This window comes from Lampetra fluviatilis, chromosome 65 (genome assembly GCF_964198595.1).
Source record: "Lampetra fluviatilis chromosome 65, kcLamFluv1.1, whole genome shotgun sequence".
NCBI lineage: Eukaryota > Metazoa > Chordata > Hyperoartia > Petromyzontiformes > Petromyzontidae > Lampetra > Lampetra fluviatilis.
Window position 1 is genome coordinate 2,263,062 of NC_136339.1, and position 27,252 is coordinate 2,290,313.

General features: G+C 47.8%; 1 protein-coding gene across 1 annotated transcript in view; it reads left to right on the plus strand.

The window, feature by feature from the left end:
- The window catches only part of LOC144951987 (uncharacterized), a 62,726-nt gene that overhangs the window by 20,217 nt on the left and 15,257 nt on the right, over positions 1 to 27,252 (plus strand). Inside the window, exons 5-8 of the mRNA XM_078882363.1 lie at positions 10,171 to 10,391; positions 13,071 to 13,178; positions 13,629 to 13,796; positions 19,915 to 19,998. Of these exons, the coding sequence (XP_078738489.1) occupies positions 10,171 to 10,391; positions 13,071 to 13,178; positions 13,629 to 13,796; positions 19,915 to 19,998 (581 nt within the window). The remainder of the gene's footprint in view (positions 1 to 10,170; positions 10,392 to 13,070; positions 13,179 to 13,628; positions 13,797 to 19,914; positions 19,999 to 27,252) is intronic.

The window sequence follows — 27,252 nt, forward strand, 5'->3', positions numbered from 1 at the left end:
TGTGTGAGTGGGTTTGTGGATGAGTGTATGAATTAATGATTGGGTGAGTGGGCGAGTGTGTTGGTGAGTGTATGGGTGTGTGGGTGGGTGAGTGTGTAGGTTAATGTGAAACTGTGTGGGTAAATGTGTGAGTGGGTGAGTGTGTGGGTGAGCATGCAGGTGAGTTTTGAGTGCGTGGTTAATTGTTTAGGTGGGTGAGTGTGCGAGAGGATGAGTGGGTCAGTGTGTGGATTAGTGTTTGGGTGAGTGTGTGAATGAATGATATGGTGAGTGTGTGGTTGAGTGTGTGGTTGAGTGTGGGTGTGTGGATGAGTGGGTGAGTGAGTGGGTGAGTGTGTCAGTGTGTGAGTGTGTGGGTGAGTGTGTGAAAAGATATGTGAGTGGTTGAGTGTTTGGATGAGTGTGTGAGTGGAATGAGTAGGTGAGTTTGTGGGTGAGTCTGTGAGTGTGTCAGTGAGTGCGTGATTGTGTGGGTGAGTGGGTGAGTGGTTGATTTGTTTGGGTGGGTGAGTGTGTGGGTGAGTGCGTGAGTTGATCAGTATGTGTGTTAGTCTGTGCGTGTTTGGGTGGGTGAGTGCGTGAGTGTGTGGGTGAGTGTGTGGGTGTGTTAGTGGGTGAGTGTGTGGGTGAGTGTGTGGGTGAGTGTGTGGGTGAGTGTGTGTGTGGGTGAGTGTGTGGGTGAGTGTGTGGGTGAGTGTGTAGGTGAGTGTGTGGGTGAGTGTGTGGGTGAGTGCGTGGATGAGTGTGTGGGTGTGTTAGTGGGTGAGTGTGTGGGTGAGTGTATGGGTGAGTGTGTGGGTGAGTGCGTGAGTGTGTGTGTGGGTGAGTGCGTGAGTGTGTGGGTGAGTGTGTGGGTGTGTTAGTGGGTGAGTGTGTGGGTGAGTGTGTGGGTGAGTGTGTGGGTGAGTGTGTGGGTGAGTGTGTGGGTGTGTTAGTGGGTGAGTGTGTGGGTGAGTGTGTGGGTGAGTGCGTGGATGAGTGTGTAGGTGTGTGAGTGGGTGAGTGTGTGGCTGAGTGTGTGGGTGAGTGTGTGGGTGAGTGTGCGGGTGAGTGTGCGGGTGAGTGTGTGGGTGTGTTAGTGGGTGAGTGTGTGGGTGAGTGTGTGGGTGAGTGTGTGGGTGAGTGTGTGGGTGTGTTAGTCGGTGAGTGTGTGGGTGAGTGTGTGGGTGTGTTAGTGGGTGAGTGTGTGGGTGAGTGTGTGGGTGAGTGTGTGGGTGAGTGTGTGGGTGAGTGTGTGGGTGAGTGTGTGGGTGTGTTAGTGGGTGAGTGTGTGGGTGAGTGTGTGGGTGTGTTAGTGGGTGAGTGTGTGGGTGAGTGTGTGGGTGAGTGTGTGGGTGTGTTAGTGGGTGAGTGTGTGGGTGAGTGTGTGGGTGAGTGTGTGGGTGTGTTAGTGGGTGAGTGTGTGGGTGAGTGTGTGGGTGAGTGTGTGGGTGAGTGTGTGGGTGAGTGTGTGGGTGAGTGTGTGGGTGAGTGTGTGGGTGAGTGTGTGGGTGAGTGTGTGGGTGAGTGTGTGGGTGTGTTAGTGGGTACGGCAGAAACAACCCCCTACCTCCTCGTTAGTGTAGGACGGCAACACTCTGGTGGGCAGTGCCGTGGGGGGGAGGGCCAATTTAGATTGGCCTTTCCCCTCATGGCGTTTGTAACCACCACAGTGGCCAAATGGGGGCTCTGGATGGGTGCGAGGGGCTGTTAACCCCTCCACCTTCAATTAATTACCGCTAAACCACGACTGAAATTTGTAATAAATAAGCTTGTGCCGGAGGCCCCAGGGGGACAGGCGTCTATGATGTCTCCTGGCCAAACCCCATTTGGCGGATCCAGGAGACTGAATCCTTATCCTCGGGGCTCCTCCAGAAACAACAAAAAACCACTACGGGTGGCCACGTAAAATGTTCGAACAATCACTGCGGAGGAAAGGCTGTCACTCCTCTGTCGGGAGCTGGAATAGTACCGCCTGGATCTCTGTGGCATTTAGGAGGTCCGGTGGACCGGCTCTGGCTCCTACCACCATGAGGGGTGGACAGTCCTCTTCTCGGAAACAACAGGGAGTGGCTCGTCTTCTGAACAAAACATTAAGGGGGCGTGGGAGCGTGGCGGTGAGGTTTGGGAAGCTGTAAGTCCCAGACTACTTTGGGCTCGCCTTCCCATCAACCAGAGGCGAGGAGTGGTGGTTGTGGTTACTTATGCCCCCACCGAAGATGAACATCCGTGGAGGGATGCAGGCAAGGCCGATGAGTCAGATGCCTTCTATGACCTCCTGTCACAGATGTTCGCTAAAGTGGCCCCTCAGGATAGAGTCATCTTGTTGGTTGACTTCAATGCCCGAGTTGGTCATGATGCTGGCACCTGGTCTGCAGATCAGCGCAATAACAACGGCAGGAGGCTGCTAGATTGTTGTGCAGCCCATGGGCTTGTAATTACCAACACGCTGTTCCGGCATCGGCGCATCCACACAACATCATGGATGCATGCCGGGTCCAAGCAAGAACATCTGCTGGACTACATAGTGATGGAACAGCGGAAGTGGGCCCATGTCCTTGACACCAGAACCTACCGTGGAGCTGATCTGCCCACTGACCATCGACTTGTCATCTGTAGGATGCACCTGCCATTCTTCCACTCCGGTGGTGGGTGTACACCCAGGACCCCATTCAAACCCTTAGTGGCATGGTCTCAGCTGGAACATCTTCACTGGTTAGAAACATTTAGGCTGGCATGCCTACGATCCATCCTGGGTTTAACCAGGCTGGATTATGTGAGGAGCTCACACATCCTTGAAAGATCTGGGCAAAGTCCCATCGGTGAGCTCCTCTGGCAGGCAAGGCTGCGTTGGCTGGGTCATGTAGCCCGCATGCCTAAACAGCTGTTGTCCGGCTGGATGGTGGGGGCTAAACGGGCGCGGCACGGGCTAGAGAATATTGGAGTGATGTGGTACAGGAGGACGTGGAGATGAGTGGACTTGCCAATGACCGGTACCAGCGGTGTCAAGATCGGCCTCAGTGGAGGAGGCTCGTGAAGGACGCTGCTGTTGCTAGTGGGCAGTTGGAGGCAGTCGCCCTCCAACAACAACGGAGGGCGGAGGAGCGACGCTCACAACAACGAGCGGAGCGCTGTGTGGCTAAAGCACAGCAAGTTGGCATAGTAGGGGGCAGAGTTGGTGGTGCATCAGCCAGTCGTCTCAGTCAGTCGACCCGTGGCACCTGGGTCTGCCCCGTGACCTCCTGCCAGCGGGCGTTTGACACTTCACGTGGCCTCAACGTGCACATAGCCTGGCACAAGCGTCGTGGTGACGTCACCGCCACTTAGTGGCAAATGGCGGTTGTTGTTGTATGAGTGTGTGAATGGATGATTGGGTGATTGTGTGGGTGAGTGTGTGGGTGAGTGGGTGGGTGGGTGAGTGTGTAAATTGTGTGGGTTAGTATGTGGGTGACTGTGTGAGTGTGTGATTAAGTGTGTAAGTGAGTTGGTGCGTGAGTGGGTAAGTGAGTAAGTGTGAGTGGGTGAGTGAGCGTATGAGTGGGTGAGTGAGTGTGTGAATAGGTCAGTGAGTGAGTGGGTCAGTGAGTGTGTGAGATGGTGAGTGTGTGAGTGAGTGTGTGGGTGGATGATTGAGTGGGTGGGTCAGTGAGAGAGTGAGTGGGTAAGTGAGAGAGTGTAGGTTAGTGTTTGAATGGGTGACTTTAGTGAGTGTGTGAGTGGATGAGTGTGTAAGTTGGTCAGTGAGTGAGTGTGTGAGTTGGTGTGTGAGTGAGTGGGTGAATGGGTGACCGAGTGCGTGAGTGGGTGAGTGAGTATGTGTACGATTGAATGTGTGAGTGAGTTGGTATGTGAGTGGGTAAGTGAGTAAGTGTGTGAGTGGATGAGTGAATGTGTAAGGGCATGAGTGGGTGAGTGAGTGAGTGGGTGGGTCAGTGAGTGAGTGAGTGGGTCAGTGAGTGAGTGAGTTGGTGTGTAAGTGGGTGAATGTGTGAGGATATGAGATGGTGAGTGCGTGTGTGAGTTGGTGCGTGAGTGAGTGGGTGAATGCGTGTGTGAGTGGGTGAGTTAGTGGGTTAGTGAGTGAGTGTGTGGGTTGGTGTGTGAGTGAGTTTGTGAGTGAGTGGGTGAGTGAGAGTGTGGATGAGTTTGTGGGCGAGTGTAAGAGTGGGTGAATGAATGTGTAAAGTGTATGGGTTAGTGTGTGTGTGTGGGTGAGTGAGTGGGTGAGTGTACTTTCAGTTTAACACGTAGGCTTTCGCGACCACTATTATTCATAATGAACGTTTTTGGGTTTAGATCGCGTTATTTATAAATGTGTCGTAACCCTCCACCACCCGACACGGCCAATCAGTAAAAAAAGTGTCACGTTGACAAAATACAAATAGTTCACTGCTTTAGCCCACCGGTGTGTTGAAGCGTGAAACCACAACATTTACAATTTTTGAGTACGACGTTTCGCTGGTAATTGCATCCAGCATCATCGGGCAATTCGCCAGAATGGTGAGGCTCTGCTGTGTCTCCCGTTCTTATATAGAGCAGCATCAAGACGCTCATACATCGGGCTAAAACAGTGTCAGATGGTGAAAGTCTAGTGAGAGAGATTAAACACGTGTAGAGGAGTAAAATGGGGACGTGACGTCAGGTGTGCCGTTCAGTGCGATGACGTCACGTCTCCTAGGGTACTTAAGGGATACCCCGTGACGTAAGCGGGGTCACTGTGGGAACGGGTAGAGTAAGCAGGGTGAAGAGGGAACCAGGGGTAGAGAGAGGGATCGAGTGGTGAGTCTGGGGAGAAGCCGGTGGTAGCCGTAGAGGTGCTTCTCTCTCCGCTCGGTGGAGTCGGCAGAGTCCACGATCCGACACGAGAGAGAGAGAGACCGGAGCTAGCCGGCAGGGACCCGGACTCAGAGTAGGACCCCCCTAGCCCCTGGGAGTTGTGTACCCTGCTGTGTAATATTGTAACAGCTTTAATAAACCCTGGCGGAAGCCCTTAACTTACCTCCGTCTACGAGTACGTCCGTCGGGACTTCTCTAAACATGTTAAAGAAGCACTAAGACAGAGTGGCTACAATAATGCTCAAATTAACAGAGCACTGAATGCCAAATCACGATCGCAAAGCAAAACTGCTGAAAGCGATCAGATTGTTAAAACAATAAAAATACCATTTATCTCAGGAGTAACTGACAAATTAGCCCGTGTTTTACAAAAGCAAAACATTACAGTAAGATTTGGTACAGTACACAAAATTCAACAACTAGTAACGTGCACTAAAGACGAATTGCCTAAATTATCAACAGAAGGTGCATATCGGATTAATTGTGTATGTGGCAGATGCTATATTGGACAGACAGGGCGTAACGTTAGTGTAAGACTAAAAGAACACCAGAGAAATATTAAACTATCGCAAACACAACTGTCGGCAGTGGCAGAACATGCTTGCCAACAGGGACACTCAATTGATTTTGACAACGTTGAAGTGTTGTGTAAAACTAGTTACTACTGGCAAAGACTAATTAGAGAATCCATTGAAATTGAGAGAAACAGAAATAACTTTAATCGCTCAGACAGCTACAGGCTTAGTGCGGCCTCGAAGCGCATTATTAAATAACACATTACAATTCCTTATAGGGGAAACACACTAACTGATTACTAATGTAGCATAATCACAATAAAACACATGCCAACTGATTACTAATCTACAACTCGCATCGTAACAACTGCCTGATTACTAATCTAGTATATAATTACAATACCCCCACCCCCCTCAAATCTTTGCACCTGATGAGTTGATGAGTTAATGATGACGTCACCCTGCTGCTCTATATAAGAACGGGAGACACAGCAGAGCCTCACCATTCTGGCGAATTGCCCGATGATGCTGGATGCAATTACCAGCGAAACGTCATACGACTCAAAAATTGTGAATGTTGTGGTTTCACTCTTCAACACACCGGTGTGGGGCTAAAGCAGTGAACTATTTGTCTTTTCATCTTCTTGGTTCTTTCGGTAAAGTCACGTAGAAGGGAAGTAATAAAATAATAAAAATAAAACATAATAAAATAAAATAATTCTCACGACGTTTCGGCTACAACGCAAGCGGCCGTCTTCAGGTGAAGAATGAGACACTGCCAAGCTAGGAGCTTATATATAAACTGGGTTGGAGGTGGAAGAGGAGCGCCTTAACAAAACAATGTGCATATCAAGAGGAATTTAGCATATTCATGGGAAATGCGTAGAAGGTGGACGGGGGAGTTTCAAAGTCATATTATGTCCATGCATTATGCAGGATCAGCAGCACCAAGGGAGGGTGCAGGGAGTAGCATTAACAAAGGAAAGGAATGTTAATAGTATGTAGCTGCAGTTACTAAACAACCACGTAGAAAACTAAAGTATAAACTACATAAAAACTAAAGTATAAACTGCATAGCACCATCAGTATACTTACTATACTCTACAATAAGCTGAGTTACTAACAGCAAGTAATACATTACAATTCTACGTCGTAAAAATTATATAATATGCTTCCATCTAAACTTTATTCTCTTACATCACACGAGCATACACCGTACTATATACTGCCATAGATAAACCCAACATTAAATTACATACTGTATTGCTATAAACCAACCTATACCTTATACATTTTAATATAACACTATGTATTATTCTACCCACCCTAATGTGTATCACACTGCTATATGTTTAATATACAATTACGATACTATATATTACTTTGTACATTGTATTAAGCATATAAATGTTATACTATTTGTTATTATACACTGTACCATTGACCGTCGTGTCAATGGGTGAGTCGTGTGTGGAAGCTACCTGGTCTGTCGCTCCACACGAAGCTTCAGGTCTTCTCGGCCATGGTCATTATCTCCCTTCTCTGCGCTTGCGAAACGTGGACCTCCCCTAATGGAACATCTTCGCCGGTTAGAAACATTTAGGCTGGCCTACCTACGATCCATCCTGGGTTTAACCAGGCTGGATTGTGTGAGGAGCTCACAAATCCTTGAAAGATCTGGACAAAGTCCCATCGGTCCGCTCCTCCGGCAGGCAAGGCTGCGTTGGCTGGGTCATGTTGTCTGCATGCCCAGCCACCGCATGCCTAGACAGCTTTTGTTCGGCCGCATGGGCTAGAGGAGAGATGGAGTGATGTGTTACAAGAAGACGTGGAGTTGAATGGACTTGCCGATGACTGGTACCAGCGGTGTCAAGATCGGCCTCTGTGGCGGAGTCTCGTGAAGGACGCTACTGGGCAGTTGGAGGCAGTCGCCCTCCAACAACAACGGAGGGTGGAGGAGTGACGCTCACAACAACGAGCGGAGCGCCGGGAGGATAAAACACAGCAGATAGGCACAGTAGGGGGCACAGGTGGTGTATCGGCCAGTCATCTCAATCATCTCGGTCAGTCGACCCGTGGCACCTGCTGGGTCTGTCCCGTGACCTCCTACCAGCGAGCGGTCGACGCTTCACGTGGCCTTAACGTGCACCTAGCCTGGCACAAGCGCCGTGGTGATGTCACCGCCACTTAGTGGCGAATGGCGGTTGTTGTTGTGTGTGTGAGTGGGTGAGTGAGTGACTGAGTGAGTGAGTGTTTGGGTGAGTATGGATGAGTGGGTGAGTGTGTGGGTGGGTATGGATGAGTGGGTGAGTGAGTGTGTGGGTGAGTGAATGGATGAGTGGTCGTGGGTGAGTATGGATGAGTGGGAGTGTGGGTGAGTGTATGGATGAGTGTGTGGGTGAGTGTGTGGATGAGTGTGTGGGTGAGCGTATGGATATGTGAGTGTGTGGGTGAGTATGGATGAGTGTGTGGACGAGTGTGTGAGTGTGTGAGTGAGTGTGTGTGTGAGTGAGTGTGTGAGTGAGTGTGTGTGTGAGTGAGTGAGTGAGTGTGTGAGTGAGTGTGTGAGTGAGTGAGTGTGTGAGTGAGTGAGTGTGTGAGTGAGTGTGTGAGTGAGTGTGTGAGTGAGTGTGTGAGTGAGAGTGTGTGTGAGTGAATGGATGAGTGTGTGAGTGGTCGTAGGTGAGTATGGATGAGTGGGAGTGTGGGTGAGTGTATGGATGATTGTGTGAGTGAGTGTTACAAGAAGACGTGGAGTTGAATGGACTTGCCGATGACTGGTACCAGCGGTGTCAAGATCGGCCTCTGTGGCGGAGTCTCGTGAAGGACGCTACTGGGCAGTTGGAGGCAGTCGCCCTCCAACAACAACGGAGGGTGGAGGAGTGACGCTCACAACAACGAGCGGAGCGCCGGGAGGATAAAACACAGCAGATAGGCACAGTAGGGGGCACAGGTGGTGTATCGGCCAGTCATCTCAATCATCTCGGTCAGTCGACCCGTGGCACCTGCTGGGTCTGTCCCGTGACCTCCTACCAGCGAGCGGTCGACGCTTCACGTGGCCTTAACGTGCACCTAGCCTGGCACAAGCGCCGTGGTGATGTCACCGCCACTTAGTGGCGAATGGCGGTTGTTGTTGTGTGTGTGAGTGGGTGAGTGAGTGACTGAGTGAGTGAGTGTTTGGGTGAGTATGGATGAGTGGGTGAGTGTGTGGGTGGGTATGGATGAGTGGGTGAGTGAGTGTGTGGGTGAGTGAATGGATGAGTGGTCGTGGGTGAGTATGGATGAGTGGGAGTGTGGGTGAGTGTATGGATGAGTGTGTGGGTGAGTGTGTGGATGAGTGTGTGGGTGAGCGTATGGATATGTGAGTGTGTGGGTGAGTATGGATGAGTGTGTGGACGAGTGTGTGAGTGAGTGTGTGTGTGAGTGAGTGTGTGAGTGAGTGTGTGTGTGTGAGTGAGTGAGTGAGTGTGTGAGTGAGTGAGTGTGTGAGTGAGTGAGTGTGTGAGTGAGTGTGTGAGTGAGAGTGTGTGTGAGTGAATGGATGAGTGTGTGAGTGGTCGTAGGTGAGTATGGATGAGTGGGAGTGTGGCTGAGTGTATGGATGATTGTGTGAGTGAGTGTGTGGGTGAGTGTATGGATGAGTGTGTGGGTGAGTGTATGGGTGAGTGTGTGGGTGAGTATGGATGAGTGTGTGGACGAGTGAGTGAGTGTGTGTGTGAGTGAGTGTGTGAGTGAGTGTGTGTGTGTGTGAGTGAGTGAGTGTGTGAGTGAGTGTGTGAGTGAGTGAGTGTGTGAGTGAGTGTGTGAGTGAGTGTGTGGGTGAATATGGATGAGTGTGTGGACGAGTGTGTGGGTGAGTGCATGGATGAGTGTGTGAGTGAGTGTGTGAGTGAGTGATTGTGTGAGTGAGTGTGTGAGTGAGTGTGTGGGTGGGTGGGTGAGTGTGTGTGTGTGAGTGAGTGAGTGTGTGAGTGAGTGTGTGAGTGGTCGTGGTCTTTCTCCTAGACCACTGGCGTTCACCACACACATTGCCGCACGTGAGACCTGGTCTCTGTGTGTGTGTGAGTGAGACGTGGTCTCTGAGTGTGAGATCTGGTCTCTGTGTGTGTGTGAGTGTGTGAGTGAGTGTGTGTGTGAGTGAGTGTGTGAGTGAGACCTGGTCTCTGTGTGTGTGTGTGAGTGAGACGTGGTCTGTGTGAGTGAGACGTGGTCTGTGTGAGTGAGACGTGCTCTCTGTGTGTGTGTGAGTGTGTGTGAGACCTGGTATCTGTGTGTGTGTGTGAGATCTGGTATCTGTGTGTGTGTGTGAGATCTGGTATCTGTGTGTGTGTGAGTGTGTGAGTGAGTGTGTGTGTGAGTGAGTGTGTGAGTGAGACCTGGTCTCTGTGTGTGTGTGAGTGAGACGTGGTCTGTGTGAGTGAGACGTGGTCTGTGTGTGTGTGTGAGACGTGCTCTCTGTGTGTGTGTGAGTGTGTGTGAGACCTGGTATCTGTGTGTGTGTGTGAGATCTGGTCTCTGTGTGTGTGTGAGTGTGTGAGTGAGTGTGTGTGTGAGTGAGTGTGTGAGTGAGACCTGGTCTCTGTGTGTGTGTGTGAGTGAGACCTGGTCTCTGTGTGTGTGTGAGTGAGACGTGGTCTGTGTGAGTGAGACGTGGTCTGTGTGTGTGTATGTGAGACGTGGTCTCTGTGTGTGGGTGAGTGTGTGTGAGACCTCGTCTCTGTGTGTGCGTGTGAGACGTGGTCTCTGAGTGTGAGATCTGCTAACCTGTTCTGCGTGCTCTCTCTACACGCATCCATCTCCCCCCACCCCCTCCCCCCCACCGCCCCCACCCCCGTCCCAGGAGCGACCCAGCCGTGCCTACCGCTGGTGGCCGTCGCCTCTCTCGGCTGCCTCCTCCTCCTGGCTGCCTCGGCGAGCCCCACGGGCCGTGCCGCGAGCCCCACGGGCCGTTCCGTGGGCCCCACGGGCCGGGCCGTGATGTCCTTCCCGCAGACCCTGGAGGAGAGCGTCAGGCAGGCGGCGCGCCTCCTCGCACTCTCGTACGACACCTACCGCCAATACGTGAGTGGGGCAGGGTGTAGGTGGGGTGGTGTAGGTGGGGGGTGTAGGTGGGGTGGTGTAGGTGGGGGGTGTAGGTGGGGGGTGTAGGTGGGTGGTGTAGGTGGGGTGGTGTAGGTGGGGGAGGTGTGGATGGGGGGTGTAGGTGGAAGGGGGGTGGGTGGAAGTGGGGTGGGGTGTAGGTGGGGCGGTTGTAGGTGGAGGGGGGGTGGGTGTAGGTGGGCATGGTAGGTGAGGTGTGGATGGGGGGGGGGTTGTTGGTGGGCGGGTGGAGGTGGGGTGCAGGTGGGGGAGTGTAGGTGGGTGGGTGGGGGGTGTAAGTGGGCGGGTGGAGGTGGGATGGGGGTGAGGCTGCGGTGCCTCAAATATTGGAGGAGGAAGTCAACCCCTGTGAGTGGCTGGCTGAGGTGCCATCTGTTGAGGAAGTACTGAAGGCGATCCAGAGTCTGAGACCAGGAAAGGCACCGGGCAAAGATGATTTCCCAAGCGAAATGCTGAAGGAGGGTGGCATTTGTGCGCAGACTGCCCTACATGACATCATAACAACAGTCTGGACCACTGGACGGGTTCTGCAGGATTGGAAGGATGCCCTGGTGGTCCCCCTCTTTAAGAAGGGGGACCGCACAGACTGTAACAACTACAGGGGAATCTCACTCCTCAGTGTGCCGGGAAAGGTCCTGGCAAGGATTATTCAACATCGCCTTGCTAGGCACGCTGAGGAGAGGCTTGCGGAGCCTCAATGCGGTTTCAGGAAAGGGCGGTCCTGCACAGATGCCATATTTTCTGTCCGTCTGCTACAGCAGAGGTGTAGGGAATTCCAACAAGACCTACATCTCTGCTTTATTGACCTGGTCAAGGCCTATGATACCATCAGTAGGCCTGGGCTCTGGGCTGTTCTTCGTGCTTTCGGAGTCCCTGACCCTCTGCTCACGATCATTAAGGACCTTCATGATGGTGAGCGGGCCCGTGGTCGGGTGTCGAAGCCATTCCCTGTTAACCTTGGGGTGCGACAGGGATGTCCTTTGGCTCCCACATTATTTAACATCTATTTCGACCAAGTAGTTTGGGAATCTTTCGATGGCTGTACCGGAGGAATTTCCACCTGGTACAGATACAATGGGAGGCTGTTCGATGCCTGGGTGTGGTCAAGGGATGGCTCCTTATTGGTCAACCACGGTATGTATGCCAATGATCTGGTGATTGCTGCTCACTCAGAGGAGGAGATGGAGGTGCTGCTGCTGAACCTGGAGCGTGACATTAAGAGGTGAAGCCTTACCATCAGCCCCACCAAAACTAAGCACCTGCCTGGGTATTTTGTACCATCAGACACTCCGCCCCCACAACTCTCAATTGGTGATGGGGTAATTGTGGAGAGAGTGGAGAGTTTCCCATACCGGGGCAGTGTGATCAAGACCGGCTCTGGTTTAACAACAAAGGTCTCACTCCGAATCAGTCAAGCAGCATTATCTTTTTATCGGTTGCGTAACGCTGTGTGTAAGCCACCTGGTCTGTCACTCCACACGAAGCTTCGGGTCTTCTTTGGCCACGGTCATTCCCTCCCTTCTCTATGCTTGCAAAACGTGGACCCCCATAATGGAACATCTTCGCCAGTTAGAAACATTCAGGCTGACCAGCCTACGATCAATCCTGGGTTTAACCAGGCTGGAATGTGTGAGGAGCTCACAAATCCGTGAAAGATCTAGACAAAGTCCCATCGGTGAGCTCCTCCAGCAGGCAAGGCTGCGTTGGCTGGGTCATGTAGCCCGCATGCCCAGCCACCGCATGCCTAAACAGCTTTTGTTCGGCCGGATAGAGGGAGCTAAACGGGCGCCACACACACTCAGCTCCACAAGAAGATATGGAGCTGAGTTGACTTGCCAATGACTGGTACCAGTGGTGTCAAGATTGGCCTCTGTGGAGGAGGCTCGTGAAGGACACTGCTACTGGGCAGTTGGAGGCAGTCGCCCTCCAGCAACAATGGAGGGCAGAGGAGCGACGCTCACAACAACGAGCGGAGCGCCGGGTGGATAAAACACAGCACGTTGGCACAGTAGGCGGCACTGGTGGTGCATCGGCCAGTCATCTCAGTCAGTCATCCCATGGCACCTGGGTCTGTCCCGTGACCTCCTGCCGGCGGGCGTTTGACACTTCACGCAAACTCCAAAATATATGACAGGCGTCGGGATCAAACCCACGACCTACTGAATACAAGGCGAGGTAGTTAACATCTCGTCACCGTGATGATGATAATGATGACAAATGACATCTTGGCACCGAGATGATGATGATGATGAGAGTTAACATCTTGGCACCGAGATGATGATGATGATGAGAGTTAACATCTTGGCACAGAGATGATGATGATGATGATGGGAGTTAACATCTTGGCACCGTGATGATGATGGTAGTTAACATCTCAGCACCGTGATGATGATGATGAGAGTTAACATCTCAGCACCGTGATGATGATGATGATGAGTTAACATCTCGTCACGGTGATGATGATGATGAGTTAACATCTCGTTACGGTGATGATGATGATGAGTTAACATCTTGGCACCGTGGCGCCCTGAATGTTCCTCATGCCAGCCCCCCGTGCCCTCCCGCCCCCCCCCCCTTCTCCGCGTGCCCCCCGCTCCACTTCTCTCCCCCCCTCACCTGTGCACTTGATCCTCCCGACAGGAGAGCAAGCACGTGGGCGAGAGGGAGCGGCACAACCCGAGGAACCCGCCCGCTCTCGCCTGCCCCAGCGCCTTCCTGCCAGACCTGAGCAACATCAACCACAAGCCGGTGAGTGTGGGGGGCTCGTAGTGAGTGTGGGGGGCTCGTAGTGGTGAGTGTGGGGGGCTCGTAGTGAGTGTGTGGGGGGCTGGTAGTTGTGAGTGTGGGGGGCTCGTAGTGAGTGTGGGGGGCTCACAGTGAGTGTGGGGGGCTGACTGAGTGTGTGGGGGGCTGACTGAGTGTGGGGGGGCTGACTGAGTGTGTGGGGGGCTCACAGTGAGTGTGGGGGGCTGACAGTGAGTGTGGGGGGCTGACTGAGTATGTGGAGGGCTGGTAGTGAGTGTGTGTGGGACTCACAGTGCAATGTGCGACTGACCTCTTCATCATCATCATCATCCATCTCCCCACCTCCTATCCATCTCTCCACCTCCTATCCATCTCCTCCACCTCCTCCGCACTCCACTTGCTCTTCAACCCTCCTCCACCTCCACCTCGCCCCCCGCTCCCCGTCCCGCGTAGACGGACGAGGTGTTGGCGCTGGCGCGTGCGCTCCTGCGCACCTGGGCGGTGGCGCTGGGGAGCGACGGGGCCCGCGGGCGCGGCGAGCCGCTGGGGGACCTCGTGCGCCTCAACATCCGACCGCTGCTCACATCGCTCAAAGCCGGAGTCGACGAGCTCCTCAAGCAGGTGGGGGGGGGGGGGGAGGGTGGGGGGGGTGGGGGGGGGCTGTCGTGTCGATGCTGAAGGCCCGGCGATGTTGTTCGCGACAGACGCGGCCGCTGTGTGTGGGCAGGCGTCACGCAACACGAGAGGGCAACGTCAGCAACGTCAGGACCCTCATGAGAAAGAGTCTCAGAGACTCATTGAGACAGAGACTCATTGAGAAAGAGTATCAGAGACTCACTGAGACAGGGACGCATTGAGAAATAGTCTCAGAGACTCATTAAGGAAGAAACTCATTGAGAAAGAGACATTGAGACTCATTGAGAAAGAGAATCGAGACTCATTGAGACAGAGACTCATTGAGAAAGAAACTCAGAGACTCATTGAGAAAAAGTCTCAGACTCATTGAGACAGAGACTCATTGAGAAAGAGTATCAGAGACTCATTGAGAAAGAGTCTCAGAGACTCATTGAGAAAGAGTCTCAGAGACTCACTGAGAAATATACTCAAAGACTCATAAAGGAAGAAACTCATTGAGAAAGAGACATTTAGACTCATTGAGAAAAAGAATCGAGACTCACTGAGACAGAGACTCATTGAGAAAGAAACTCAGAGACTCATTGAGAAAGAAACTCAGAGATTCACTGAGACAGAGACTCATTGAGAAAAAGTCTCAGACTCATTGAGACAGAGACTCATTGAGAAAGAGTCTCAGAGACTCACTGAGACAGAGACTCATTGAGAAATATACTCAAAGACTCATTAAGGAAGAAACTCATTGAGAAAGAGACATTTAGACTCATTGAGAAAGAGAATCGAGACTCACTGAAAAAGGGACTCATTTATAAAGAGTCTCAGAGACTCATTGAGAAATAAACTTATTGAGAAAAATACGCACTGCGAAAGAGTCCCTGAGGCTCATTCAGAAATATACTCAGAGACTCTCTAAGGAAGAAACTCATTGAGAAAGAGACATTGAGATTCATTGAGAAAAGAGGCTCATGAATAAAAATGCTCATTGAGAAAAATACTCATTGAAAAAGAGAGACTCTTTGAGAAAGAGACTCATTGAAAAATTGACCCAGAGACTCAACGAGACAGAAACTCAGAGACTCTTTGAGAAAGAGACTCAGAGGCTCATTGAGACAGAGATTAATTGAGAAAGAGAATCGAGACTCACTGAAACGGAGACTTATTGAGAAATAATATCAGAGGCTCATTGAGAAAGAGACTTGGGAATCACTGAGACAGAGAATCATTGAGACATAGATTCATTGAGAACGAGTCTCAGAGACTCATTGAGACAGACACCCAAATACTCATTGAGACAGAGACTCACTGAGAAAAAAGCTCATTGAGAAAGAAACTCAGAGACTCTTTGAGAAAAAATAATCACTGCTCATTAAGACAGAGAGTCAGAGACTCATCGAGAAAGTCTCAGAGACTCACTGAGACAGAGACTCACTGAGAAAAAGGCTCATTGAGAGAGAGACTCGAGAATTACTGAGACAGAGAATCATTGAAGAAGAGACTCATTGAGAAAACATTTCATTGAAAAATAGTCTCAGAGACTCATTGAGAAAAAGACTTAAGACTCACTGAGACAGAGACTCATTGAGACATAGACTCATTGATAGAGAGACTCGTTGAGAAATAGTCTCAGAGACTTATTGAGACATAGACTCATTGAAAAAAAGACACATTGAGAAATAGTCTCAGAGACTCATTGACAAAGAGACATTGAGACTCATTGAGAAATATACTCATTAAGAAACAGACTCTATGAGAAGAAGACTCATTGAAAAAGAGAATCGGATACTTTTTGAGAAAGAGACTGAGAGACAATTTGAGATATAGACCCAAAGACTCATTGAGTCAGAAACTCAGAGACTCTTTGAGAAATAGTCTCAAGGCTCATTGAGAAAGAGACATTGAGACTCATTGAAAAAAAAGACTCATGAAGAAAAATGCTCATTGAGAAAAAGACTAATTGAGAAAGAGAGACTCTTTGAGAAAGAGACTCATTGAGAAATTGACCCAGAGACTCAACGAGACAGAAACTCAGAGAGTCTTTGAGAAAGAAACTCACGGCTTATTGAGAAAGAGACCCAGAGACTTATTGAGAAATAGTCTCAGAGGCTCATTGAGAAAGAGACTTGGGAATCACTGAGACAGAGAATCATTGAGACATAGATTCATTGAGAACGAGTCTCAGAGACTCATTGAGAAATAAACTTATTGAGAAAAAGACACATTGAGAAAGAAACTCAGAGACTCTTTGAGAAAAATAATCACTGCTCATTAAGACAGAGAGTCAGAGACTCATCGAGAAATAGTCTCAGAGACTCACTGAGACAGAGACTCACTGAGAAAAAGGCTCATTGACAGAGAGACTCGAGAATTACTGAGACAGAGAATCATTGAAGAAGAGACTCATTGAGAAAAAAATTCATTGAAAAATAGTCTCAGAGACTCATTGAGAAAAAGACTTGAGACTCACTGAGACAGAGATTCATTGAGACATAGACTCATTGATAGAGAGACTCGTTGAGAAATAGTCTCAGAGACTTATTGAGACATAAACTCATTGAGAAAAAGACACATTGAGAAATATTCTCAGAGACTCATTGACAAAGAGACATTGAGACTCATTGAGACATATACTCATTAAGGAAAAGACTCTATGAGAAGAAGACTCATTGAAAAAGAGACTCAGATACTTTTTGAGAAAGAGACTGAGAGACAATTTCAGATATAGACCCAAAGACTCATTGAGACAAAAACTCAGAGACTCTTTGAGAAATAGTCTCAAGGCTCATTGAGAAAGAGACATTGAGACTCATTGAAAAAAAATACTCATGAAGAAAAATGCTCATTGAGAAAAATACTCATTGAAAAAGAGAGACTCTTTGAGAAAGAGACTCATTGAAAAATTGACCCAGAGACTCAACGAGACAGAAACTCAGAGAGTCTTTGAGGAAGAAACTCACGGCTTATTGAGAAAGAGACCCAGAGACTCTTTGAGAAAAAGTCTCAGAGACTCATTGAGAAAGAGATTAATTGAGAAAGTGAATTGAGACTCACTGAGGCAGAGACTTATTGAGAAATAATCTCAGAGGCTCATTGAGAAAGAGACTTGGGAATCACTGAGACAGAGAATCATTGAGACATAGATTCATTGAGAAATAAACTCAGATCCTGATTGAGGCTTCCACTGAGTAAACTTTAGTTATCAAAACACGCATCGATCCATTGGTGCTCACCTCCCATTACCAGCCTTCAGACAGTGGTGGAAATGCCACGTTCCTATGGCGGGGAGGTGGGAGATGGTGAGGCAGGTGAAGTTCCATTATCACCTTGTTAGCCTCACACAATCCGACAGGGGTAGGGAGCTGGACGGGGGGGGGGGGGGGGCTTGGGCAAGAAACATGGTAAGGGATGCGTGAGATGATTTGTGTTTTGCGTGGGTGGGGGGGTTTGGGCGTTGGCACAAGGCTTCGATTCCCCCACGAGTTCGATTCCCCCACGAGTTCGATTCCCCCACGAGTTCGATTCCCCCACGCATTTGCCAGCGTCTGTGGTGCAACGCCAGTCAGGCTTGGTGGGGGGGGGGGGTGTAGGGGGGATTGGAGACAAAGGCGGCCGGGCGTGGGTGCTTTTCACCACACGGTAGTCTCACTCTGCATTGGCAGGTGTCACGATAATATCCAGGGCCTACCTTGGCTCCTCCCACCCTCAACCAGTATATATACAAGGACTGTGTTCTTGGAATTTCTCATTTACTTGATGCAGCAGTCGTGGCTGTGACGGTTTCACCTGAAGACGGAAGCTTGTGTTGCCTCCGAAACGTCGTGATTTTTATTTTACTTTTATTAACTTTAGTTTTATTTTTTTACCTACATGGTGACTTTACCGAAAACCCAAGAATAGGTGTCACGGTGACAGCAGCTGTCGCTACGGTGGCAAGGGCTGTACAGGTGATCTTTGTCTGCGTGCGCGTGCGTGCGCGCGTCCGCGTGTGTTGACCTTCTGTTGCACGTGTACAATGATCCGCGGAACAACAATCGTGGCGTGTGCGCCAGCAGCGTATATACGACCACATGAGTGTGTGGAGGATGGGTCAGATTACGATATTATATACATATATAGAGAGAGAGAGAGGGGAACGATTAATTGGCCTGAAATATTCAAACTCGCGGTTTAATAGTCAACTCTGGCATTCACGTGCACAGGTTGTACAACTCTGAGAGGCTCCATATTCATGGGGCTCGCAATCTGTCGCCAGCCAGAGGCGGGTCGCCTCTTTGTTTCCGTTGCTGATCCTGCTGCTGGTGCTGCTACTACTACTGCTGCTGCTACTGCTGCTACTGCTGCTGCTACTGCTGCTGATGCTACTACTACTGCTGCTGCTGCTACTACTGCTACTGCTGCTGATGCTACTACTATTGCTGCTGCTGCTGCTACTACTGCTACTGCTGCTGATGCTGCTACTACTGCTACTGCTACTGCTGCTGCTACTGCTGCTGATGCTACTACTGCTGCTACTACTACTGCTGCTGCTGCTACTGCTGCTGCTGCTGCTACTACTGCTACTGCTGCTGATGCTACTACTACTGCTGCTGCTGCTACTACTGCTACTGCTGCTGATGCTACTACTACTGCTGCTGCTGCTACTACTGCTACTGCTGCTGATGCTACTACTACTGCTGCTGCTACTGCTGCTGCTCCTGCTGCTGCTGCTGCTTGCTGCTTGCTGCTGCTGCTTGCTGCTTGCTGCTTGCTGCTGCTGCTGCTCCTGCTGCTGCTGATGCTGCTTGCTGCTTGCTGCTGCTGCTGCTCCTGCTGGTGCTGCTGCTGCTTGCTGCTTGCTGCTGCTTGCTGCTGCTGTTGCTGCTCCTGCTGCTGCCGCTGCTTCTGCTTGCTGCTGCTGCTGCTTGCTGCTGCTACTGCTGCTGCTGCTCCTGCTGCTGCTACTGCTGCTGCTGCTCCTGCTGCTGCTGCTGCTACTGCTGCTGCTGCTCCTGCTGCTGCTGCTACTGCTGCTGCTGCTACTGCTGCTGCTTGCTGCTGCTGTTGCTGGTGTTGCTGCTGGTGCTGCTGCTTGCTGCTTGCTGCTGCTTGCTGCTTGCTGCTGTTGGTGCTGCTGCTGCTGCTGTTGCTGCTGCTGCTGTTGCTGCTGCTGTTGCTGCTGCTGATGCTGATGCTGCTACTGCTGCTGCTGCCGCTGCCGCTGCTGCTGCTGCCGCTACTACTGCTACTACTGCTGCTTCTGCTGCTGCTTGCTGCTTTCTGCTGCTTGCTGCTGCTGATGCTGCTACTACTGCTGCTGCTGCTGCTACTGCTGCTGCTGCAATCTGAACATCGTAGCAGCCCCCTTAGATCCTACTCACTGCTGGATGAGGCCTGGCGGGCATCTTCACGGCAGTTGCGTCCTAGCGACGAGTTGTTTGTTCTTGCGACAGGAGCATCATCCTGCGTTGGGGGACCTTTCGGTCGATCAATGTTCAATTTAGTTTGTTTGACTCAAGCTGAATAGATCCCACTCCGCGTGGTGAAAGACGGTGTAGTCCGTGCCTCATAGAGACAGACGCAGGCCACCTCTGAGGATCTAAGCCTCGACGGCTTAGCTTGAATTACCCGTGTCTCGCAGTGGGTTGCAGCTGCGAGCCGTGTAAAGATCAGAAACGTCGCGTGCAATGTGCATCGTGTCCGTGGTTCTAATAATTCACGTAGCACGCAGCTGTAGCCGTCCATGCTTCTAGATCATTACCGTAGCAGGCTTGAAGTAGCTCCCCATTGATCTGATCACGAACAGAGCTCACAGGATGTAGCAGTAAGGCAGCTGTCCATGGTACTGATCGTCAACACAACAGGCAGGAGGAGCTGTCCTGGTGCTGATGATCAACACAGCAGGCAGGAGGAGTTGTCATGGTGCTGATGATCAACACAGCAGGCAGGAAGAGCTGTCATGGTGCTGATCATCAACACAGCAGGCAGGAGGAGCTGTCATGGTGCTGATCATCAACACAGCAGGCAGGAGGAGCTGTCCGTGGTGCTGATCGTCAACACAGCAGGCAGGAGGCAGCTGTTCATCAGGTAGCTGTCCATGGTGCTGACCGTGTGGTACCTGTGTTTGACCCAGTGCTATGGAGGCAAGGAGCAAGTCTTGATTTGTGACTCGGCAAAACCGCCCGAGCAGCGAGGTGTGAAGGAGACGGCAGCTCAAGTGAGTTCGTGAACCTCTCCACGTCACGTCACCTCCCTCCCTCCATCCCTCCCTCTCTCCCTCCTGTCCCTCCCCTACCCCGCGTGGCTTTCCCTCCCACATGTTGTGAGATGTTAACTACCTCGCCTGGTATACAGAAGGTCGTGGATTTTATCCCGACTCTGACGCCTGCTGCTGTATATTTAGAGTTTTCGTGTCTCTCCCTCATCATCATAATCATCATCATCTTCATGGTGGCGAGAAGTTGACTACCTCGCCTAGTATACAGAAGGTCGTAGATTTGATCCCGCCTCTGACGCCTGCTGCTGTATATTTAGAGTATTCGTGTCTCTCCCTCATCATCATCATCTTCACGGTGGCGAGATGTTAACTACCTCGCCTGGTATACAGGAGGTCGTGGATTTGATCCCGCCTCTGACGCCTGCTGCTGTATATTTGGAGTTTTCGTGTCTCTCCCTAATCATCATAATCATCATCATCTTCACGGTGGCGAGATGTTAACTACCTCGCCTGGTATACAGGAGGTCGTGGATTTGATCCCGCCTCTGACGCCTGCTGCTGTATATTTAGAGTTTTCGTGTATCTCCCTCATCATCATAATCATCATCATCTTCACGGTGGCTAGGAGATGTTTACTACCTCGCCTGGTATACAGGAGGTCGTAGATTTTCGTCTCTCGCTCTTTCCCCGTGGTCCACTAAGCCTTAAGCAAGTCGACTCGGTCTGACGATGTAGCTACTGAGCCCAGGGACAGTTAAAAAAAAATCGTCACTGAGGTAGTAGTTGCATTATCAGTGGTGTGGTGACTACATCATCGGTGGTGTAGTAACTACATTATCAGTGGAGTAGTAACTTCATTAACAGTGGCGTAGTGACTACATTATCAGTGGTGTAGTAACTACATTATCAGTGGTGTAGTAACTACATTATCAGTGGTGTAGTAACTACATTATCAGTGGTGTAGTGACTCCATCATCAGTGGCGTAGTAACTACATTATCAGTGGTGTAGTAACTACATTATCAGTGGTGTAGTAACTACATTATCAGTGGTGTAGTAACTACATTATCAGTGGTGTAGTGACTCCATCATCAGTGGCGTAGTAACTACATTATCAGTGGTGTAGTAACTACATTATCAGTGGTGTAGTAACTACATTATCAGTGGTGTAGTAACTACATTATCAGTGGCGTAGTGACAATATTATCAGTAGTGTAGTAACTACATTATCAGTAGTGTAGTAACTACATTATCAGTGGTGTAGTAACTACATTATCAGTGGTGTAGTAACTACATTATCAGTGGTGTAGTGACTACATTATCAGTGGTGTAGTAACTACATTATCAGTGGTGTAGTAACTACAGTATCAGTGGTATAGTAACTACATTATCAGTGGCGTAGTCACTACATTATCAGTGGTGTAGTGACTACATTATCAGTGGTGTAGTGACTACATTATCAGTGGTGTAGTGACTACATCATCAGTGGTATAGTAACTACATTATCAGTGGTGTAGTAACTACATTATCAGTGGCGAAGTAACTACATTATCAGTGGTGTAGTAAGTACATTATCAGTGGTGTAGGAACTACATTTTCAGTGGTGTAGTAACTACATTATCAGTGGTGTAGTAACTACATTATCAGTGGCGTAGTAACTACATTATCAGTGGTGTAGTAACTACATTATCAGTGGTGTAGTAACTACATTATTAGTGGTGTAGTAACTACATTATCAGTGGTGTAGTAACTACATTATCAGTCGCGAAGTAACTACATTATCAGTGGTGTAGTAACTACATTATCAGTGGTGTAGTAACTACATTATCAGTGGTGTAGTAACTACATTATCAGTGGTGTAGTAACTACATTATCAGTGGCGTAGTAACTACATTATCAGTGGTGTAGTAACTACATTATCAGTGGTGTAGTAACTACATTATTAGTGGTGTAGTAACTACATTATCAGTGGTGTAGTGACTACATTATCAGTGGTGTAGTGACTACATCATCAGTGGTATAATAACTACATTATCAGTGGTGTAGTAACTACATTATCAGTGGCGTAGTAATTACAATATCAGTGGTGTAGTAACTACATTATCAGTGGCGTAGTAACTACATTATCAGTTGCGTAGTGACTCCATCATCAGTGGTATAATAACTACATTATCAGTGGTGTAGTAACTACATTATTAGTGGTGTAGTAACTACATTATCAGTGGTGTAGTAACTACATTATCAGTGGCGAAGTAACTACATTATCAGTGGTGTAGTAACTACATTATCAGTGGTGTAGTAACTACATTATCAGTGGTGTAGTAACTACATTATCAGTGGTGTAGTAACTACATTATCAGTGGCGTAGTAACTACATTATCAGTGGTGTAGTAACTACATTATCAGTGGTGTAGTAACTACATTATTAGTGGTGTAGTAACTACATTATCAGTGGTGTAGTGACTACATTTTCAGTGGTGTAGTGACTACATCATCAGTGGTATAATAACTACATTATCAGTGGTGTAGTAACTACATTATCAGTGGCGTAGTAATTACAATATCAGTGGTGTAGTAACTACATTATCAGTGGCGTAGTAACTACATTATCAGTTGCGTAGTGACTTCATCATCAGTGGTATAATAACTACATTATCAGTGGTGTAGTAACTACATTATCAGTGGTGTAGTAACTACATTATCAGTGGCGTAGTAACTACATTATCAGTGGTGTAGTAACTACATTATCAGTGGTGTAGTAACTACATTATCAGTGGTGTAGTAACTACATTATCAGTGGTGTAGTAACTACATTAGCAGTGGTGTAGTAACTACATTATCAGTGGTGTAGTGACTACATTATCAGTGGTGTAGTGACTACATCATCAGTGGTATAATAACTACATTATCAGTGGTGTAGTAACTACATTATCAGTGGTGTAGTAACTACATTATCAGTGGCGTAGTGACTACATTATCAGTGGTGTAGTAACTACATTATCAGTGGTGTAGTAACTACATTATCAGTTGCGTAGTGACTCCCTCATCAGTGGTATAATAACTACATTATCAGTGGTGTAGTAACTACATTATCAGTGGTGTAGTAACTACATTATCAGTGGTGTAGTGACTACATTATCAGTGGCGTAGTAACTACATTATCAGTGGTGTAGTAACTACATTATCAGTTGCGTAGTGACTCCATCATCAGTGGTATAATAACTACATTATCAGTGGTGTAGTAACTACATTATCAGTGGTGTAGTAACTACATTATCAGTGGTGTAGTAACTACATTATCAGTGGTGTAGTAACTACATTATCAGTGGTGTAGTGACTACATTATCAGTGGTGTAGTGACTACATCATCAGTGGTATAATAACTACATTATCAGTGGTGTAGTAACTACATTATCAGTGGTGTAGTGACTACATCATCAGTGGTATAATAACTACATTATCAGTGGTGTAGTAACTACATTATCAGTGGTGTAGTGACTACATCATCAGTGGTATAATAACTACATTATCAGTGGTGTAGTGACTACATTATCAGTGGTGTAGTGACTACATCATCAGTGGTATAATAACTACATTTTCAGTGGTGTAGTAACTACATCATCAGTGGTGTAGTAACTACATTATCAGTGGTGTAGTGACTACATTATCAGTGGTGTAGTGACTACATCATCAGTGGTATAATAACTACATTATCAGTGGTGTAGTAACTACATTATCAGTGGTGTAGTAACTACATTATCAGTGGTGTAGTAACTACATTATCAGTGGTGTAGTAACTACATTATCAGTGGTGTAGTGACTATATCATCAGTGGTATAATAACTACATTATCAGTGGCGTAGTGACTCCATCATCAGTGGTGTAGTAACTACATTATCAGTGGTGTAGTAACTACATTATCAGTGGTGTCGTAACTACATTATCAGTGGCGTAGTAACTACATTATCAGTGGCGTAGCAACTACATCATCAGTGGTGTAGTAACTACATTATCAGTGGCGTAGCAACTACATCATAAGTGGTGTAGTAACTACATTATCAGTGGTGTAGTAACTACATTATCAGTGGTATAGTGACTACATTATCAGTGGCGTAGTAACTCCACCATCAGTGGTGTAGTAACTACATTATCAGTGGTGTAGTGACTCCATCATCAGTGGTGTAGTAACTACATTATCAGTGGTATAGTGACTACATTATCAGTGGCGTAGTAACTCCATCATCAGTGGTGTAGTAACTACATTATCAGTGGTATAGCGACTACATTATCAGTGGCGTAGTAACTCCATCATCAGTGGTGTAGTAACTACATTATCAGTGGTGTAGTGACTACATTATCAGTGGTGTAGTAACTACATTATCAGTGGCGTAGTAACTCCATCATCAGTGGCGTAGTAACTCCATCATCAGTGGTGTAGTAACTACATTATCAGTGGTGTAGTAACTACATTATCAGTGGCGTAGTAACTCCATCATTAGTGGCGTAGTAACTACATTATCAGTGGTGTAGCAACTACATTTTCAGTGGCGTAGTAACTACATTATCAGTGGCGTAGTAACTCCATCATCAGTGGCGTAGTGACTACATTATCAGTGGTGTAGTAACTACATTATCAGTGGCGTAGTAACTACATTATCAGTGGTGTAGTGACTCCATCATCAGTGGCGTAGTGACTACATTATCAGTGGTGTAGTAACTACATTATCAGTGGTGTAGCAACTACATTATCAGTGGCGTAGTAACTACATTATCAGTGGCGTAGTGACTCCATCATCAGTGGTGTAGTGACTCCATCATCAGTGGCGTAGTGACTACATTATCAGTGGTGTAGTGACTACATTATCAGTGGTGTAGTAACTACATTATCAGTGGTGTAGTAACTACATTATCAGTGGCGTAGTGACTACACTATCAGTGGTGTAGTGACTACATTACCAGTGGTGTAGTAACTACATTACCAGTGGTGTAGTAACTACATTATCAGTGGTGTAGTAACTACATTACCAGTGGTGTAGTAACTACATTATCAGTGGCGTAGTGACTCCATCATCAGTGGCGTAGTAACTACATTATCAGTGGTGTAGTAACTACATTATCAGTGGTGTAGTAACTACATTATCAGTGGAGTAGTAACTACATTATCAGTGGTGTAGTAACTACATTATCAGTGGCGTAGTGACTCCATCATCAGTGGCGTAGTAACTACATTATCAGTGGTGTAGTAACTACATTATCAGTGGCGTAGTGACTACATTATCAGTAGTGTAGTAACTACATTATCAGTGGTGTAGTAACTACATTATCAGTGGTGTAGTAACTACATTATCAGTGGTGTAGCAACTACATTATCAGTGGTGTAGTGACTACATCATCAGTGGTATAGTAACTACATTATCAGTGGTGTAGTGACTACATTATCAGTGGTGTAGTGACTACATTATCAGAGGTGTAGTGACTACATTATCAGTGGCGTAGTAATTACATTATCAGTGGCGTAGTGACTACATTGTCAGTGGCGTAGTAACTACATATTCAGTGGCGTAGTGACTACATTATCAGTGGTATAATAACTACATTATCAGTGGTGTAGTAACTACATTATCAGTGGTGTAGTGACTCCATCATCAGTGGTGTAGTAACTACATTATCAGTGGTATAGTGACTACATTATCAGTGGCGTAGTAACTCCATCATCAGTGGTGTAGTAACTACATTATCAGTGGTATAGTGACTACATTATCAGTGGCGTAGTAACTCCATCATCAGTGGTGTAGTAACTACATTATCAGTGGTATAGTGACTACATTATCAGTGGCGTAGTAACTCCATCATCAGTGGTGTAGTAACTACATTATCAGTGGTGTAGTGACTACATTATCAGTGGTGTAGTAACTACATTATCAGTGGTGTAGTAACTCCATCATCAGTGGTGTAGTAACTACATTATCAGTGGTGTAGTGACTACATTATCAGTGGTATAGTGACTACATTATCAGTGGCGTAGTAACTCCATCATCAGTGGTGTAGTAACTACATTATCAGTGGTATAGCGACTACATTATCAGTGGCGTAGTAACTCCATCATCAGTGGTGTAGTAACTACATTATCAGTGTTGTAGTGACTACATTATCAGTGGTGTAGTAACTACATTATCAGTGGCGTAGTAACTCCATCATCAGTGGCGTAGTAACTCCATCATCAGTGGTGTAGTAACTACATTATCAGTGGTGTAGTAACTACATTATCAGTGGCGTAGTAACTCCATCATTAGTGGCGTAGTAACTACATTATCAGTGGTGTAGCAACTACATTATCAGTGGCGTAGTAACTACATTATCAGTGGCGTAGTAACTCCATCATCAGTGGCGTAGTGACTACATTATCAGTGGTGTAGTAACTACATTATCAGTGGCGTAGTAACTACATTATCAGTGGTGTAGTGACTCCATCATCAGTGGCGTAGTGACTACATTATCAGTGGTGTAGTAACTACATTATCAGTGGTGTAGCAACTACATTATCAGTGGCGTAGTAACTACATTATCAGTGGCGTAGTGACTCCATCATCAGTGGTGTAGTGACTCCATCATCAGTGGCGTAGTGACTACATTATCAGTGGTGTAGTGACTACATTATCAGTGGTGTAGTAACTACATTATCAGTGGTGTAGTAACTACATTATCAGTGGCGTAGTGACTACACTATCAGTGGTGTAGTGACTACATTACCAGTGGTGTAGTAACTACATTACCAGTGGTGTAGTAACTACATTATCAGTGGTGTAGTAACTACATTACCAGTGGTGTAGTAACTACATTATCAGTGGCGTAGTGACTCCATCATCAGTGGCGTAGTAACTACATTATCAGTGGTGTAGTAACTACATTATCAGTGGTGTAGTAACTACATTATCAGTGGAGTAGTAACTACATTATCAGTGGTGTAGTAACTACATTATCAGTGGCGTAGTGACTCCATCATCAGTGGCGTAGTAACTACATTATCAGTGGTGTAGTAACTACATTATCAGTGGCGTAGTGACTACATTATCAGTAGTGTAGTAACTACATTATCAGTGGTGTAGTAACTACATTATCAGTGGTGTAGTAACTACATTATCAGTGGTGTAGCAACTACATTATCAGTGGTGTAGTGACTACATCATCAGTGGTATAGTAACTACATTATCAGTGGTGTAGTGACTACATTATCAGTGGTGTAGTGACTACATTA